The 18,883-nt window shown below is 45.0% G+C and overlaps 1 protein-coding gene across 1 annotated transcript in view; it reads left to right on the top strand.

The window, feature by feature from the left end:
* Window positions 1-18,883, top strand: part of LOC105030112 (metabotropic glutamate receptor 7) — an 87,685-nt gene that overhangs the window by 27,650 nt on the left and 41,152 nt on the right. Inside the window, exon 2 of the mRNA XM_034296005.1 lies at window positions 11,965-12,181. Coding sequence (XP_034151896.1) covers window positions 11,965-12,181 — 217 coding nt within the window. The remainder of the gene's footprint in view (window positions 1-11,964; window positions 12,182-18,883) is intronic.

The raw sequence follows: 18,883 nt of genomic DNA, 5'->3' as shown, positions 1-18,883 counted from the left end.
AACAACCATGTTTTGTGGTTAGTGTAAAATACTGAACATCCACCTGGCAATTTTACAAAGTTGTCTTTAACTCACCCAAATAGGTTCTCATAGCGTATACCAAGCAGTGCAGTGGCATTGTATGAGTAAAATGACTAGGTGGTGAAAAATCTATATTGCTACCTCTATAAGCTGTCATCCATAGCCTATACCTATGCAATAACAATTACACACGCACACAATGGTGGAATTAAATCCTTCACAGTCATCAGAAAACTGCAAGTTGGAAAGCTCAGACCTGCATCATCTATTTAAAGCATCATTTTAACACAAATCCCCTATCCCTGTGTCCTACAGCAATTACAACTTAAGATGGCAACAAAAAAAGCTATTTGGTCCAGTCAGCGTACCACTATTAACTATATACAATGTTAGGTGGTAGGCTACTATCTGTGTGTGTTTCTGACTTTTTACCTGTCCCCATTTTGAAACAGGATTATTTTTGGCTTAAGTGTTAGGACTAGGGCAAAACTTACAATTGAGGTTTGATTTAGGGTTCGGGATTAGCATTATGGCTAGGTTACATTTATGCATAATGTTAAGGTAGGGGTAAGGTTTAGGGTTAGAAAAAGCTGGATTCTTTAAGGGCCATCAACTTTAGGGTCAGTATTTAAGTAAACTTGTATGTGTGATGTGCAATTTGAAACTCCTATATGTAGCAAAACCTTTGTTGGCTAAATACTGTTGCTGTCCTTATGTCAACAATGAGTCAGCTGGTTAGAACTAGCAGTTGAAATTGAATGCTCATCTTCTCAGGCCAAGAGCACAATACAATATAATTAAATCACTGCTCATTACAGAGAATTAGCTATTTAGGACAGGGCAACTTTTAGCTAGCTAGACACGAATGGAGAGACATTACATTCTGTGCCTTCAGAAAGTATTCAGACCCCTTCACTTTGTCCAAATCTTTTTCTGTTATAGACTTAATTTATAAATTATTGAATGTATTCATCAATATACACAGGATAACCTATCATGACAAAGTGAAAGCTTTTTCTAGAAATGTGTGCAAATTCATTCAAAATGTAAAATGTCTCATGAACTCAGTCTTTGGACTGCCCACAGTTGGCATTTGCTCAGTTGCAAATTATTTTATAAAAGGATGCTAAACGCTTGGGGTTGGCTTCCATCAATCATGGTACAGCAGTTATACTCTTTTTATCAGATTGTATTAAATGCCTGACCTACACATACTGAGACAGAGGGGTGCTCTCCTGTAGAGATTTAGCTACTAAAACTGAAGGAAAATTTATAAAACAAAATGAACGATACAGTCTTAACAATTTTTTTGCATATATTGGCCACATTTTTGGGGTAAGCCTGGCTTCCATTAGCTTCCATGAATACACACTACTGATTTTATACTATTTTATACATCAACTTGAGGTAGATAGCTTGTCTAACATGTCTATCTAATTTGTATGCCTACTGGATAGAATGGAAGATTTTAGAAATGTAAGCAAATGCTAAATGTAATGCATAAGTCTTCCTTTCAGTCTGTCACACAGATTTCAGCAGAGATGCAGAGGACCATATTTAATTTAGTGAAAAGTAGAACCACCAGTCAAGAGAATACAGCCAGCTGAAGAGGTATGCTTAGATATGCAGAAAAACAGACAAAATTAAGAATAATGTTTTTGGCTCTAGATTGCAGGAACAAGCTGTTTAGATGATTGGAAAAGGCAAAATTTTGTGCCCCTAACAGATTTTTGGGGTGCTTGATTCACATGAAGTATGCACAAAAAATATGTGTGCATGGATTAAGACAACTATATAAATTATCAAAATAATGACGTACCAATTCTTGGATTCATTTTTTTCATTATTTTTTGATTTCTTTTATAGTCTTTCATCTGAAGGGCGGTAGGTAGCCCAGAGTGCTGCTTTTTAATGCATATTAGACTAATCTATATTTCATGTTGTTTTGGTGCTAAAGTTATCAAAACAACACTGAATAGAACAATGTGGAATAATGAAGTAAGTTCCAGTGCACTTTGTTGCTGTTGTAGGGGGGAAATCAATAGGACTGTGTGTAATGCAATAGCCAGTGGATAGAGAGAAATACATTTGCTCACACTTAGTCATAAAGCTGCAGGCTGTGGTTTATTCTCACTGTCAGTTCAGGTTCCACAGCACCTGGGGAGACCATCAAGTATAATGCTTCTACCAACACAATGTAGACCGCTTTAACCTTCTCCAAAGACTCTTTGCTTTAGTATTTTTAACATATATATTAGGCTAATTTGTCACACTGAAAAACATTAATCGCTGTAAGGATTGTGGATCAATGATTCTGTATATGCTTAATTTGCTCGCTTTAAAGGAGCATAAAAGCCAAAAGAAATAATGCGTATAACCATATCCCTTCATGAGACATGATTATTATTAGAACAAGCTTTAGAGTACATGAACTACACAATGGAATGTGATTTCACCCCCTGCCCTGGGCACTTTTCATAAAGAGCTCCATGTCTGTATGTCTGATAGTTCAGGCTGCAGTTAAGAAACAGATTATTTGCTCCTGGCCGCCACATGGTGGAATGGAAATAGCAGGTTTGTTTACCAGATGGGAAGATGGAGGTGGCTTTTGGTTCCCGTTAGTGAGCGATCCACGCTGCCCTCCCACGCACAGTGACTTAGCCGTCTCACTCTGCGGCGGCGGCGCTGCTCTCCTCTCCTGGTCAAATATCGGATTACTGAGTCATACCTGGCCCTTTGTCCCTGTGGAGACACGCTGACCGTCTTAAAATACACTCTGGCACGGCAACCATGGCAAACCCGAGGCCCAGCAGCCGGTTTTGCGCTCGTACACTGTACCCGTGGGGGGGGGGGGGGGAAGAGATGGGACGGTTGAAATACACTCTGGCAGGGCAACCTTGGCAGACCCGGGGCCCAGCAGGCAACCAGCCGCTGGTACACACCGCACCCGGGGGGACAAGAGGCGAAGTTGGGTTGGGGGGGTGTCGGCGGGTGGGGGGTGTCGGAGGGTTAAAATTCCCTTTGGTTGGGCAACCCGGGGCAGATCAGTGCCCAGCGTGCACCTTGGATTAGCCCAGTGATCTGGTCAATGGAGTACCCACGGTGAACACTGAATTTCTAATGCTGCGGACTGGCCAATTGACAGGGTTTGAAGGCTATATCTGAATTCTCAGTAGCAGCGGTCCTACATAGAATCCTCTCTGTGTTCAGAAACGTTGAGTCACGGGGGGTGACGGTCGCTGCGTTGGTGGCAGAACAGTGAGATTGCATTTGGATTGATTTTTGACAGCCCTAGATGAATAATCAAACGTTGTTTTTGGTTCAGAAATAATATCAACAGAAATGTTACGGGGCCTGATGGAATGGTCGCCATGGCGTTCACACAGTCATGCCGGACGTGAGTGTGTCGTGTGCTGAGAAATAATGAACAGAGTTCTATGGTTGTGTCTGAGAGTGTTCTGTTGACGCTCAGTTGGTAGAGCGTGGTGCCTGTTACTCCATGATAGTGGGTCTGATTCCCGGGACCACCCATACGGAAAATGTATACATGCATGACTGTTCCACTCCACTACATGCATCACATTGCGTTGCCATCCGCATTCTGTGTCAGTGTGATATGCTACACCGGAAGGCGAGCCAAAGCTATTTCTTTCCTCATTATTCCAATTCACAACATAGAATGAATGCGTGTCAGGCATCGAGAGTCAAACCTCGCCCATTGGACACGGCCACTGGACGCAGCGCAATGCAGACCTGGCGTCGGCTTCAAATGATTTCACGTGAAGTGTTCCATTCCCGGTCTGAAGGCTGATGGCATTGCCTGACACGGAGATGGCCGTAGTGTAGAGAAGTCCTAAGTTGTAATAGCATAAAAAGGGTAAAGTAATAAAAAATACATGTTATTTATATGTAGCACATGGGCTTGCATGCAATCACTTAAGTTTTCATGGTCGCATCAGTCATCAGTAGTCTATGAAATGGCGCAACAGCAAGGACGCTCAAGGGGGACAGTCACATGTGTTGCAAAGCAGAGGCACACTGGTGCAGACTGTGGGGAAGGTGGTACTGGACTATGGCCATGCATGTGGTAAAAAAAAATGAAAACAGCAACATTTATTTTTACTTTTACAAAGGAGGAGTACCAAGATGTCTAGGTGATGACTTCAACTCAGCTCTCCCTTTCAGTCGACCAATCTATCGTGGGGGCAGGCATGTGCCAACTGCCATGGAAGGTATAGATGAGTTTAAGGATAGCCAAGGGAGAAAGATATGAAATAGTGAAGTCTATTGGTGGAGGCAGCAGGAGGGAGGGATTTAGAAGAGTTGTTATGGATTCTCTCTAGAGAACATGACAGGAAAATAGACTAACTAGCTCACTGGCTAAGGAACTGGCAGGGACATTGTCCCCGGTGTCGTGTGAATTGTTGAGGGGGGCAGTCTAAAAGGAATAAGGGGACGTGTGGGAGTGAGGGTGAGGATGGGAGATAATGGACGAGTCTAACTAGCTCCCAGGTTGGTTGTATAGATTGACTGGGGGAACATGGCTGGCTGTGTGTGTGAGTGGGGGGGGGGGGGGGCGCTGATGTCAGAATGGCTTATGGGGAGAATGCTAGAGGCATGGGGGCAATAAGGAATTATTGGCCTTGCTAAGAGAATGTCAAGATGCGGAAATAAGACTGAAAACTGGCCAGTGAGAGTGGAGGAGAATGAATGGATTCATTGAGAAAGGCTGACTGCTTTGATTGGACAATATCAGACAGAAGAACAGAGGAAAGCCAGAAGATTCTAGACCCAGAGGATTATTGAGGAGCCTGGTCGGGATCGACTGAAGGGAGTACAGCGTGAGGGAGTGGGCATGGGAGAGCCGGGCGGGAAGGAAGAAGCGAGGGAGCTGGGAGAAACCGGGTGGCTGGCTGGCTGAGGTCCGAATGACTAGAGGCAGATTGGCTTGGCTGTGGAAAACTGGCAGCCTGGGAAACTGGCAGCCTGGAAAACTGGCAGCCTCAGGACCTCCCTGGGCAGGAAGTGTCTGCTGATCATCTGCGTGGGAGTGTCTGTATGCCGAGAGAGAATGGGGAAGAGGGAGGGAGGGTGGAATTGAAGGGGGAGGGACGGAGGGAACTCACTGTCTCCACGGGGAGAGAGAGAGGGGTAGTGATATTGACAGAAGAGGAAGACACGAACGGGAGAGAGGAGAACATGTCAGTGTCTACAGTGAAAGACAGACTGACACAAAAGGGAGGAAGAAAACGAGGGCCAGCCATCAAAATGAAAGCTCCCCTCTTTTGTTTGGCAGGAGCAAGTTCTGGTTTGGAGAGATTACCCAAGCCCAGACAAGGGTTCCGTGTATGGCCACAGTCATTACCTCAGCCCCGCTGACAAATTGCTCTGTAATCTCCATACGCATCTCCCTCCACACAATCCCTCTTCACTAAAGTACCCTTTGGTTTGAGCTGTCCTTTTGATTTATCAGAAAAGATTGAAATAAAGTGGTTAAACTGCTCAATATCTTTGTAGGTTCACATTATATTTGACAGTAAATTGTCTATACTGTTTGTTGCTCCGTAGAGGTACGAGTCACCATCATGGAATTTGCATATTACATGAAATCACTTTGGATTTTGCTGGCTGTCTTGAATTCACATCAAACAATCGACATGGATGCAATATGTTTGCATTAGAAAAAGCAGATTCAAATCTCAATTTGGTTTTGATTTAGATTATGAATGGGTTCGCCCATTCTTTTGGGAAGAGGATGTGTGGAAGGGTTTGTTTTTTATTTAGCCTTGTTTTTAAGTCCTGTCTTCCTGTTTGTTTTCAATTATGTTAAAAATGTAAACACCCATTCTGTGTATGTTTGTAATTAGTTGTTTCGTGGCTTATAATAAAACAGATTTGAAACACATGATTGTGATCCCACTCTAATGCTTTGTCCATTTCCATAGTTTGGCTGCCTCTGTGTATTGGTGAAATGTGTGCCCTGACATTTGGTCACAGACAGCATGAGGTCAGAGTTTGCTCTGTCAGAGGACCAGCTGTCAGTTCCGCCTTCGCCATGGAGACTGTCAGCCAAACAGTACAGCAAGGCTGAATGATGTCAAGATATAGTTAGAATTTAATCATGCAATAAATAGAAACCCTGAGTTTCTTACAATGGAACCCGGCTTGATGTCATCTCTCTAGTTAAATGTGTTCAGGAAGAAAATGCCAGCTCCTGTCACAGGAAGTTTGGAGTTTTGTTGAGTTTTTCCTCTGATTAAACGTCTGTGACACAGAAAAGCAAAATAAATCTGGACTGGATGCAATCCAATTTTTTTTGTTATCTCCAGTGTTATTGTGACAGAACTCAACAGTTTTACCACTGAGGCGCACTCCCTCTGAGCAATCATTGGTCTTCATCTCAAATGTACAGTTTATATTTTAGTCATTTAACACTTTTATCCTTTGCAACTTACTGTGAGTGACATTTTCTTAAGGTAAAACATAGCTAGATAAAACAACCACATAAGCCAGTAATAGCAACTAGTAACGAAAAGACTTGAGAAGATTCTAAAACGGGCAGGGACTCTGTTGTCGTAGTTTGAAACATTGACAGGATTGGCTGCACTCCATCAAAGGTGGGACGGCCAAGAGGCCGGAGGTGGCGAAGGGAAGTGCTTGAGGATGGGTGTAGAGTTTGGTCATAGTCTGACGGAAGAAAGCGTCAGTTCTCATTGCCTGCCCTGGCCGCAGGTGTGAGTAACAGCCTTTGTGTTGTCAAAGTTCGAGCCAAGGTTCTTTGTACTCTGGGATGGGGGCACCATGTCAACCATGACTGAGAGGTCTTGGAGTGGACAGTTCCTCCTGTAGAGGAAGAGCAGCTCATTTGTGTCGAGGTTGAGATTGAACTGGTGGACGACAAAAAGGCTGGAGGGGATCCGACAAGATGCAGTGTGGTAGACAGTCGATGCATGTGCAGCAGGAAGATGCGGAGTAATCTTTGGTAGTGTGAAGAGCATGTGTTTCTGCTGAGTAACATGTCTTGAAACCTGACTGGTTGGGCCAAGGAGATTGTTTTTAGAGAAATTACCGGGGGAATTGTTTGGAAAGGAAAGAAAAGGAAAGAGGTTCTACACGTCCGTGGGGTCAAGTGTTGGTTACAGTCACAGGGATATGGAGAGGGTGTGGAGAGTTGGGTCAAACAGGCAGAATCAGAAGACATAAGGGAGAAGAATGCAGCAGATGGGAGAGATGATGGGACAGAACAGGAGAGAGTGGTAGGGCAGAGAGGACGAAGACTGAGGAGACGCATAACCATCTGGGTAGTGGCTGAGTGGGTGGGGTTGGAGGAGAGAGAGAAAACTGCACAAATAATTGATCAGAGACCTGCCTTGTGAGTGGGGGAGGACTGGGAAAGGGTGAGGTCAAAAGAGGAAATTAGTGGAAAGAGAGAGGTGGAGAGAAATGAATCAAAGGCAGACTCTGGGAAGTTACCCAGAAATATTAGTGGTGAGATTGTCAGGAAATTAGCCTATCATGGTGTCCGGGTTCTTCCAGGACCTTTTCAAGGGCACCTCGTGGATGAAATATGATGGCAAGGTTAACCTGGAATGGACAAGTGACATGGAAGTCTATGAGGACAGGTGTGCTGGTAGGAAGGGAGACAACTCCCACATTGGTCCTGTAGCCCATTGCAACCACAAGCATTAGTCTCAGACTATGGGAGAACATATTCAGATGAAAAAAACTGTGTTTTTGTGTGTGTGTGTGGTTCCACCTCTCTATCTGAACCGGACTCACGGTTCTGATTGTGAGCATATGCCGGGATGAACTCTGTTTTGCTGGACTCCAAGACGTCTGTACGGCAATAGTCTTTGTTTTGGGCAACAACAATGCTGCTTGACGAGACTGGGACTAACGTCTAACTGACCCTAAGACCTATTTGCCCGGGCGACAGACAGCTAGCAGCAGATTGCATACAGGTTGCGTACAGGTTGCGTACAGGTTGCGTGCAAGTTGCGTGGAGGTTGTGTGCGGTCTATTGGGAAGAGAGACAGCCTTAATACATTTGATCCGCACTCGCAAGTAATGTACTGGACAGTAGTACATTAAGACCAAAATATTGGCATCATTCCTCACACAGCAGGAGTCCTCTATCTGTTGAGCAAAGAGCAGTGTGTCTCATCCTCGTTCGGTCACTGTACGCTGAGGTACCTCCTCATGTGCATTTTAACAGTAAGCCTATGGTCTCATGAGTCTACTCAAGTACCGCTTGTGGATAGACCAAGATCCCTCATGGGTCCTAATACCCCCCCCCCCCCCCCGTTTGGGAACCATTGGCCTAGAGGATGGGGATTGATTGAGAGGCCCCGGGGGTGGACACTATCTTGGTTATCTGTTGAGTCAGTCTGTGGGGCTTTGTCTGTCTGGAAACGACAGCACATTGACCCTGGCCAGAAAGAGTTAGACACTTGCCATTACTATGACACAGAACCATCCGTAGCTTATCCTAGCCGTGTTTTGCTAAGCGTTTTTTTTTTTCAATCGACCGCTCATCCTTCACAATGAGAGTGAATGAGCAAGAGCCACACAGTCAACACACAAGTCAAGTGCCAAAACTTTCCTGAATAGCAAAATCCCTCTGCTTGCTCGAAATGAATTTGCTTTGCTTTATATTCAATCGTTACAAACGTTTGAGCACTGTAACCACTAACCTGTCTTTAGAAATGTCCACCTCGCTGCTTTGTAGCCGACAGTATGTGAAATAACAGTGGAAAGGGCAAGCCGCACTAATTTACTTCACACCGCATTCCTCTTGAAGTAAACGTGTCTAACCTTTCCACAGTAACCCCGCTTATTCACCTTTCTTCATAAACACGCCAGTCGAAAAATCTAATTTAATGTCAGTAAAAAGATTAGACCTCTTTTTCTCCCTCTCTTCCATGGCCTCTCCCTTTTTTCCCACCTGCCCCAGCTGTCTCTCTCACTCTCTCCCTCTTTCTGTCTCTCTCCCTCTTTCTGTCTCTACCCGGCTCTATCTCGCCCTGGGTGTTGCAGCTTTTTGTCTCAGCACTCCCTCTCTTTTCCTCTTTCCCTTGTTTTTCTCTCAGCTTTCCCTCTCTTTTTCACTTTCCCTTGCTTTCTCTCAGCAATTTACCTTTTTTTCTCTGCAGCTCTCCCTTTCTTTTTCAACCAAAACACACACACACACACACTTCAGCTCCCGCACTTCCGTCTTTTTAGACTCCAGATCTCGACTTATTCAAAGAGGTAGGCGGCACTTTGCGGTGGTGAATCAATAAAAGTGTGTCCCCTGTAACAGACTTTTGTGTTTTCCGCCAATCGATCCTGTCAGCCCAGATACATTTAAGAGCTAGCCGAGCGATTACCCTCTGCAATCCTAACTCTGATCCATACCGCAAATGACAGGCGCCAGACATCGGCTTGGGGTAATTGTGATGCTGAAAAGGGGGCATTGTTTATCTCCCCCCAACCCTCCAACCTCGTTTCTGGGCCTGAATTCAATTTCTCATGGTTGAATTTAGTGTGGTTTTAATTGCGCTTAGGTTATGGTCTAGACTGCTATCTTGGGCTACAATCACTTCGGGGGCCTTATGTCGGGTGGAGCTGATGGAAACGGGGAAGAGGTGTGAGGATGTATTGTTGTGTGTTACAGTCTCAACCTCCAGAGGGGGGGTCAGGGACAGCATTCCTGGAGTGCTGCTGGATCTTCAGTGTTCTGGGGTTGGGGGGGTAAGGTACAGCATTCCCTGGAGTGCTGCTGGATCTTCAGTGTTCTGTGGTTGGGGGGGTCAGGGACAGCATTCCCGGGAGTGCTGCTGGATCTTCAGTGTTCTGTTCCAACTGGGCACCGAATCAGACCCAGCTAATTGATCAGTTCAATGATTGCCTGAATTCAACACACCTGGTTCCAGGTCTGTTAAATAAAACTGAAGAGACGGCAGCACTTGGGATCGGGGCTGTCTCCCCCTGGAGAAGGCTGTCTGTTTTGTATTGGCTCTGCTGGTAATTAACGGTAAATTGGGTAAGGATGCAATACTGGGGTTGCCAAGTTAATTTAAAACCCAACTAATGAAAAGAGTGCCGGGAACAATCTGATCAATGAATGTTCTATAAAGCCAATCGCTGAAGCAAATTGAAATCTGGTTGACTTGAGGAAGCGGGATATCAAGAAACATCCGGAAGAAAATTCACCTATGCAACTCAGAACAGGAAGTAATCATGCTAAAAAAGATTGTAATTTAAACCATCTCTTTCGCACAGTAGATTTAAATTACGAACTGCTTCTCGCTTCATTTTAGTCCATTAGCTGCTAGTGAGAACTGCACAGGTGTGAAATCCTAATCACGACCGTTTAGACCCAAATGCGTTTCATAGTATTGTGAAAGTAGTAATGTGGGAAGCTCTTATGCTCTTGCATTTACTGATGCAAGGTTTAGCCCTTTTATTTGGCAGGGGGTCAAAGTGCTAATTAAAAAGCATGCCCTGGAAAAGTGAATGATTGCGATGGCAGGATGAAGACAATCCTAGACTCTGAATAAGTTGTGTGAAAGAATTTTATCAGCAGGCCAAAAGACATGGGGCAAATAGTCAAGGTTGTGCTCCTGAAATAACATATAAACTTCTTTCTGCTTTCTAAGTTGTTTCTAGCAGCAAAAGAAGCTCAGGTGAGAAATATTTTCAAAAATGTTTTGAGCTCTTTTCATGAAAAGACGGGCGGTGACTCGACAATCTATCAGACCGGCAATATAAAACCTTTGCATTCCATTATAACAGCAACATTTTGCTCCTTTAAAACACTGCAAATAAATACTTTCACAGAGAGAGTGAGAGAGTGAGAGAGAGAGAGAGAGAGAGAGAAAGACAAGGAAGGTGAGAATTAGAGAGACAGACAGAAAAAGACAGAAAGATAAAGAGACAGAAATAGAGCCAGAGATAGTCACAGAAAGTGAGAGAAGCGAATGCGTGGGAACGCAACTGTGTGTTTAAATGCAAATTGCTGTCATTCTCTGTTCCCATTACTTTGCTTCTGCATCCATTTGACCCAGAACACTCAATTCGGGCTGTAGCGCTGAAGTGGTTCGGCTACTAACGTCTAGCAGTATCCCACCCCAATGAATCTGTGTAATTGCATTACAACCAGAACACATTATTCGGGTACACACTTGGACCGTTCCACGCGTATTAAGTTGCCTTGGACACGACCTCCGCTATTTGTCTGCATCGCGCAGTTGACCCGCCTTCGATTTGCGGGTCGGAGCCATAACTCGCGGCCTGGGTGCTGAGCGAGGCGCGGCTCTGCAATCCCATCGCGGCGGCATTGTCCCCATTCTCCTGTTTCCCCCCGGTGTCCAGCGGCTTACGATCGTCCCAATATGAATGGATAGCGTACCTCCTGTGGCTCAGAATTGATGGCGAGATCGGGCAACACAGCCCCGCCTCAGAGGAGACACCAGTGTCTGGGATTTTCGCCTCTCTTTTCACACACTGCTTTATTTAGCTACATGTCACCAGGAAATGTAACCTGTAAGTTAGTATGGGGTAAACAGATACTTTTTCGAGGACAGATCCATCTGCGATAATCGTTGGTAACCCCGGGAACTCTCTCAACTATCTCAATATTTATGATAACGGGATGCTTTTCTAGAGTGCTTTTTATTTTACTCTGTCTCAAAGTGCTTTTCATTGTCTGTCTGGTGGAAGCTCTTTCACTCACCATCAACCACAACTGGAATCACCGAGGCGTGTTCTCTGATTTGTGATGTGGGGATGTTTCACCTGGCCACCTTAACAGGAATGAATTAACTGTGAGCCGCTCTGGATGAGAGCTTCTGCTAAACGGCTAAAATGTGAATGGGATGAATGGGGTTCAACACTGTTGTTATGCCCAACTGAACAGCAGACGAGTACACAGCACCTATTCTCTCTCTTTTCTCCAATCAGATCCCCCAGATAAGCTACGCCTCCACGGCTCCGGAGCTGAGCGATGACCGGCGCTACGACTTCTTCTCCCGGGTGGTCCCTCCAGACTCCTTCCAGGCCCAGGCCATGGTGGACATCATCAGGGAACTGGGCTGGACCTATGTCTCCACCGTGGCCTCGGAGGGTAGTTACGGGGAAAAGGGCGTGGAGGCCTTTCAACAGATCTCCAAGGAGGCTGGTGAGTGGGAATGTTACTGGACATGACACCATGTTACAGTTTGATTTTGGTTTTAGTTAGTTCTATAGGTTCTATAAGTTCTATAGCTTTCATTAACAATTAACGGGAAGTAGGCAATGAAGTGCTGTATTTCCTTCCGTAGAATCAAGTTCACTTCTGAATAAAATGTTTACAGTATGTTTCTGCATCCATCAAGTAATTTGCCAGTACTGAATAGCATCAGGGCACTGACTTAAAGCTGTTCCCATGTTCTGTAGATGTCCAGTCAAAGCAATACCTTTATTTGGAAACTTGCATCAAACTAAATGCATCAGTAAAATAAAAACGTTATCCAAGTGTTCATCTGACTGGCAAGTAAAGGCCTTCCTATATCAAAATGACAAGCTATGGCTTTAAAGCGATGATGTTCTTCTTGTTGCTTTCTTTCCCCTGGGAACATACAGGCAAATAAGTAATGATGGTCACAAGTGAGATTCAACCCTCTATCTCACAGCAGGTTATAATTACACTGCCAATTTATGACAGGAAGTACCCTGACAGGATGGGAGGGAAGGGAAGGGGGGGAGAGAGGGAGGGAGGTCGGGAGGGAGAGGTTGTTTTGTCCACCTGGGGCTCACTAATATAGACTTGCAATTTGCTGTAAATGCCATGCTGTGACTCCACTGACTAATTCTTTTTTTTTTGTAATGAATTATGAAGTATTAATGGGCTTGACAACAACAACAACATAGTGACATCTAGGTCTGTGGGTGACTTCCAGATCTGTGTATGTCCTTGTGTTAAATATATTTCCTGTCAATTTCATTTTCCATCCCGGCGTCAGAGGCTCCGCTTGAAGGAAGGATGCCATTTTTCATCGCCTGGCCCAGGAAATTACACTGCATGATCCACGTTTCAGCATGCGCATAACTCCTCCCCCGGGAATATTGCTGTGCCAAGGGAACCAAGGGTTACTTCCTGATTCTCACCTTGACCTTTACAGATCCATTTCTTGTAATCTGATGCTCCTCCACCTCCTGTCAAGCGATCCCGAGCCTTGGTTGTTGGAAGAGATGCTAGTAGATACAAACCCCTGAAAGGCAGCGTTAACTATATACAGCTGGCGAGTCCGGCTGACATAAAAATATAGTCTTGTTGGATTTAAGCGCCATCTTTATGCACAGTTTTTATGCGCTGTCTTTGTGAATTCCTTATGTGAAATCCTTAGGTGAAATCCTTATGTGAGGTCTTTATGTGAAGTCTTTATGTGAAGTCTTTATATGCGGTCTTTATGTGCGGTCTTTATGTGCGGTCTTCATGTGTCGTCCAATCACTCATTAAAACATGAGTAAGGTGTTGTGGCGCTGGACTGAACGGCTGCTGGTGGAATCCCTTTGGAACAACACTGGGATGGAATTAGGAATAAAAATCCTGACAATTTTCAGTGGGTTATTTTGGCGTGGGTTTCATCTCAGCTTATTACATGCTTCAGTGCACATGGGTGGGTTTGGAGCTAGCAGATTGTTTTCTTTGTTCTGTATTTCTGTCACTGGCATTTGTCTCAGCAGTCAACAAAACGTTGCATTGATATTGTTGTTGTGACTGTAAGAACATGACAGACGAGTGGGTTCGAAATTCTAGGATATTGCTGTTGTTGTTGATTCATCCATTACAATGGAGCTGCTGTCAAGGAATGGTGTTCCGTATCCCCACACAAATCAAACAGGAGTGATTTCCACTCAAGCCTCGCACTCTCTGGGCATTGTGTTTTCAATAAGGGCATTGATTACATAATGGCAACCCTGTATATTTATAACATCAAAGTGTTTGCCAGTTGCAGTATCGCACGCTACATTCGACTGAACAAGCAACATATTGAGAACTAAAATTGCAAACCGAGATCCACCCACAGTCGGTTCTTTGAATTTATCTGTAGGGCCTTGATGTTTTTTGGACCCGTTTCTTTGGTGGGAGTGAAATGTCGGATGCATTAGTGGCATTCTCGCTTCACCACTTCAAGGAGAAGCATCCACTGGACTAATGCAATATGGTCGCCCATTACCCAGAGTGCAGAGTAGAGTGATGGTCAGCTAGTATTGATCTCTTCTATTTTTCCCTCTCCTATTTCCCCTTTGTTTGGGTAGTCAAACACCCTCACATTTGTTTTTTGGGGGGTGGGTCATTTCCATATGTTTAATGTATGTATTATAGACCTCATGTCACCCATTAAAGATGTTGCACCTTAATGAACCAAGCCTATTAAAAGTTTATCTGACACCAAAGATTAAATAATCAAAGTTTGTCTAGTATCAAAGAATTTTCATGAGAAGAAAAGATCAAAGTGAGGGAAATCATTAATTACATAAGACAAGACCACTTAATTACAAGGCATTTTTTTAACAGAGCATTGATAATCTACACATACGGTTACAACATAATAATATGTCATATTTATTACATATATTTATTTGATCTATTACATCTGTCCTGCTCATATTGGAAACCAAACGTTTACCGACCACTGACCAAACCAGAAGCAGTGAAATTACAATAACCATTCTAATCAAGCCTCACACTCCCAGAGTGGATCCACATCTGCCAAGTCTCCTGACGTCCTATGGCATCGCTCATTTAGCTACAGGTCCCCACCCCACAGTCCAACCAGCCATTTGAATCAGTCCAATTTGGCTTTGATAGTGAGTAAAAAAAGGTGCAGGGTAGTTGGGAGCATATTTAAGGCATGGCGTGGATTCCAGCTTTCATCGGCCTTAATGCTTAAGGAATAACTTGATTCTATTGACATGTGCTACTCAATTAGATCATAAAGTCACAAGAGTGCAGAGCAAGGCCAGTACCACACAGTATTTACACCACACACTGTACGTCACGGTTTGAAACCAATAAACCTTTACTCAGTTATTCGCTAAACACATCCTCTTGGGTTCTTCTTTCAGCTACCTAAATGCTCTTGTGTTCTTCCCCTTTCCCAATTTTTTTTTTTTTAAAACCCTGCCTTTAGCTATAAGCTAAGAGAAACAAAAACTAGACCTGGCCTACCTTGGATAATGCTAAATGGATGTAGCCTATCATATAAATTGAACATGAATATTTGAGGTAGTGCGACTGCTGCAACAGATGAAAAGGAAATCGAAAATCATTTGGGAAACAACATGCGAGCAATCCCCCTGATGATTTACCTTGTTGTACTGACGCTTCCCATAGATGGCACAAACGTGCTTTGGGGACACATCTATGATTGGCTTGCGTTTTGCTTCGTATAAGTTTGAACAAACCGGACTGCTTAACCAGCACACTACCAACATGCTCTCAACTTCAATTCACATTGAAGCGATGGTTCTTAACGGTACTCAACTCCTTCGACTATGTACGAATCCGCCTGAAGGCTGATGGAACATCTGCATACGGTGATTCACCGTTCATCCATAACAGACGTGAATTTCCACAGAGAACGTACATCCGTTCAGAATCAAAGTTCCCAACAGAGAACACTTTACAGGGAGCCGAAACATGGAGGCAATAGTGAAAAAAGCACACATTCCAGTACTGAGTTCCCCGGTTACTGTAATGGGAGAGCAAGAGAGGTACATCTTGTCTTTTCAGTTGGTGGACGGGAAACCTGTCCCTGAATGAATTTATGTTTTTCGGGCCACTTATGATGCTACCGGAGGTGACAGAAAGCCCATTTCAGTGCAGGGGCCTACCTACAGAGCTGGGAGAGATTAGTCTTTTTTGTATTATCCTTGGCATGTTTATGTTTGGATTCAGTTCAGAGCAGTCGAGTTTGGCTTTTCCCTTTGATTAACTGACTCATGCAGACGCGTTTAAGAACTAGATACTCCCACAAACATCACTCTTAAATTAATTGCAGTGCGCTGCCAGGGCTGGGTTTTCATATCACTTCTTTGAGCTGCAAAAAAAATAACCCTGCACTCCAATATGCACACATATTTAACAGTGGAAGCGGAGCGTACATATAGCACGGAAGATTTCTATTCGTTGGACTTGCGTATGGAAGGACTCCACTGGCTTGCCATCAGCATTTGACCAACAGCTTAATCTGTTCTGTGAAGATGAGCTCTCCGTATGGGAACAGGGCGCTTCGGCAGCGTTTCCTCCATCTCGCCAGGAGCTAACGCGACATGCAGTATGGGAACAGGGCGCTTCGGCAGCGTTTCCTCCATCTCGCCAGGAGCTAACGCGACATGCAGTATGGGATAAGGGGCGGGCGGATGGGGCTGACGCGTACCCCGAATGGGAACTGCGTTCTGTTTCTCCTGGCTTGAGCTGCGCTGGGAGGGAAGTGACAGCGGAAGGAGCCGGTTGACGTTCCGCCTCCCTGCTCCGGAGGTGATAAATATAATTGGAGCCTTATGGACACCCCCCCTCCCCCCCCCCCACCCGCTTCCCGCCCACAACACCCCGGGTGGGGATAGTGGGGTTGTGCCCATCAGAACTACACACTGATATCGAGGGTGTTTCCTGGAACGCCCCCACCCCCCTTCACCCCGGAGTGCATTTTGGGAGTCAATGGGATGTGGGGGGGATGAATAATTGAAGCTGTTAATGCAGTGGCGACCTATGGCACTCAGACTCATCGGCCCGTGCAGGACTAGCAGGAGCCTGATGAATTAAATCGTCGCTATTTTATCTAGGACATATTAATCAAACCGGGCGGCGAGTTTGGCTGGAGGGGGGTGTTTACCGTAGATAGCGAGCGCTCGGTGCATCACGATAAAAGGAAAATAATGTGAATGTTCAAACAGCCAAGCTTTCGTTCCCAAAAAACAAACGCCCCTTCCCGAAAGAGTGCAGACTTTTGCGTTGAAACTCTTTTGGAATCTCCTGTATCTGTGGTAAGACGTGACTTCTCTGAAAACGGCGGTGCATGGTAAAAAACACAACCGCTCTCTGATTTCTCCTGAATGTATCTTTCTCTTACTTACACATTTCTTTTCCAACCCGGGCCGCATGCTGCCCTTTATTTCGGCGGCTTCCCCCTGCGGACAGAGAGCTACATATCTTGGTCACGTCCAGAGGGGAGAGACACTCGGCCGGTGGCAGGTGAAGGCACTTCCCACCAACAGCTCTGAGTTCCGAGGGCAGACCTGTGGCCCTGGCGTACCCGTCTTGGCTGACTAACGAGGAATCCTGTGGTCATTCAATAATTTAACCTCAACTCCGTAACACACAGCAGCCATTCTGCAGCCATCGGGGCAGTCTGGTCCTCACAGCGTGTTCAAGCCTGTTGCTCAGAACGAAAAACCACTCCAAAGGCTGGTTGTCTCCATCTGTGACAGACGGCCATGCCCCGAGTGTGACCTCTGTCTCCTCCTCTGTGACAAGTGACAAGCGCATTTCTTTGGTTTTTATGTTGAATCGGTCCCCGAAACGTGCCGTGCTGTCTCACTGACTGACAGACAGACATAGGCACTGACTGACAGACAGACATAGACGGATAGGCACACATACACACACATGGCCCCCGCGCACACAAACGCACACATACACACACATGGCCTCCGCGCACACAAACGCACACATACACACGTACTGTACATACAAACATACAGTGCATGCGTACGGTACATGACTACATTCAATTCCAGTGGGCCCTGTGGGGTTTAAATGTGCTTTTGACACATCTCTGAGAATTAGCCTCTTCACAGCGTTACAGTTTCCCAAACAGGAAAGCTTGTTCGTATCCGTGTTACAAACCCCTCCAAGAGCCCCGAAGAATAATGTGAAATCTCTGTTCTGAAATGGAGCTTTAGCTCCGTCCCTACGAGACCCTCTGGCTGTCTGCTTCCACTGCCTCCACTTCTGCTCCACAGATGCACCACAACACCAGAGTACACTTCATTTTAACAGTCGAGCCCAATCCCCGGGCATTTAACCTGCTCCAGAAAGGAGCTTAGCTTTTGTGTTCTGTCCACTTAAGGAGGATTACAGCCACCCTCGCTGTCTTTGTAGAGATGTATTTTCAGGCAATGACATTGTCAGGCGATATTTTTCTAATTCTGTCCGCTGGTTCTGCAGTTCGGGATATTGGGAGAAGAATGGAGGAGAGAGGCATAGCTGGGAAGGAGTCTTTCGGGTGGAGCTGTCTTGAGATGTAGCCCTGTGAATGTGTTCTGTTCAGCCAGCTTAAAGATGTTATATCAAAGTAATGAGCCTGAGGAAACAGCCAATTAGGGAATTCCTACCATTTCTCTCTCTGCTCAGGGAACCCAACCCAATGCAGGAAAGGTTATTGGTGTTAGGAGTGTTTGAGTAGGTGAAATTTTAATTAGTTCAGTTTGTGAGGAGCTCTGGTGTTGACTGAGGAGCGAGCCTGTCTGCTGCTCGTCAAGCATTTCTTGTTATGATATGACGTCAGGATCACGACAAGGCCCATATATTCCAGGTAAGAACAAAAACTGCTCGCAAAAGGTCAACTCTCGCTCTCACATCTGGTAGAACGGAATTAACGCAATGAATGTATTTGTTAACAATCTTATTTAGTTTTTTTTACATTCGGATAATGAGCTCTTGAATGTGACCCAATGATGACTAATCTATCAAACCCTGTCAATCCTCGTGCTTGTTTTTCTCCTGAAAAAAAAGGCAGCTGCATTCTCTCAGCCAGCACTAATACAGAACTCTGAGACAGTATTTAAAGGTTACCTTAAATGCTTGACAGAAGCAAATTAGGTCATAAGACAG

The sequence above is a fragment of the Esox lucius genome, chromosome 12 (genome assembly GCF_011004845.1).
Source record: "Esox lucius isolate fEsoLuc1 chromosome 12, fEsoLuc1.pri, whole genome shotgun sequence".
Taxonomy (NCBI): domain Eukaryota; kingdom Metazoa; phylum Chordata; class Actinopteri; order Esociformes; family Esocidae; genus Esox; species Esox lucius.
This window is presented reverse-complemented; position numbering and strand designations above follow the sequence as displayed.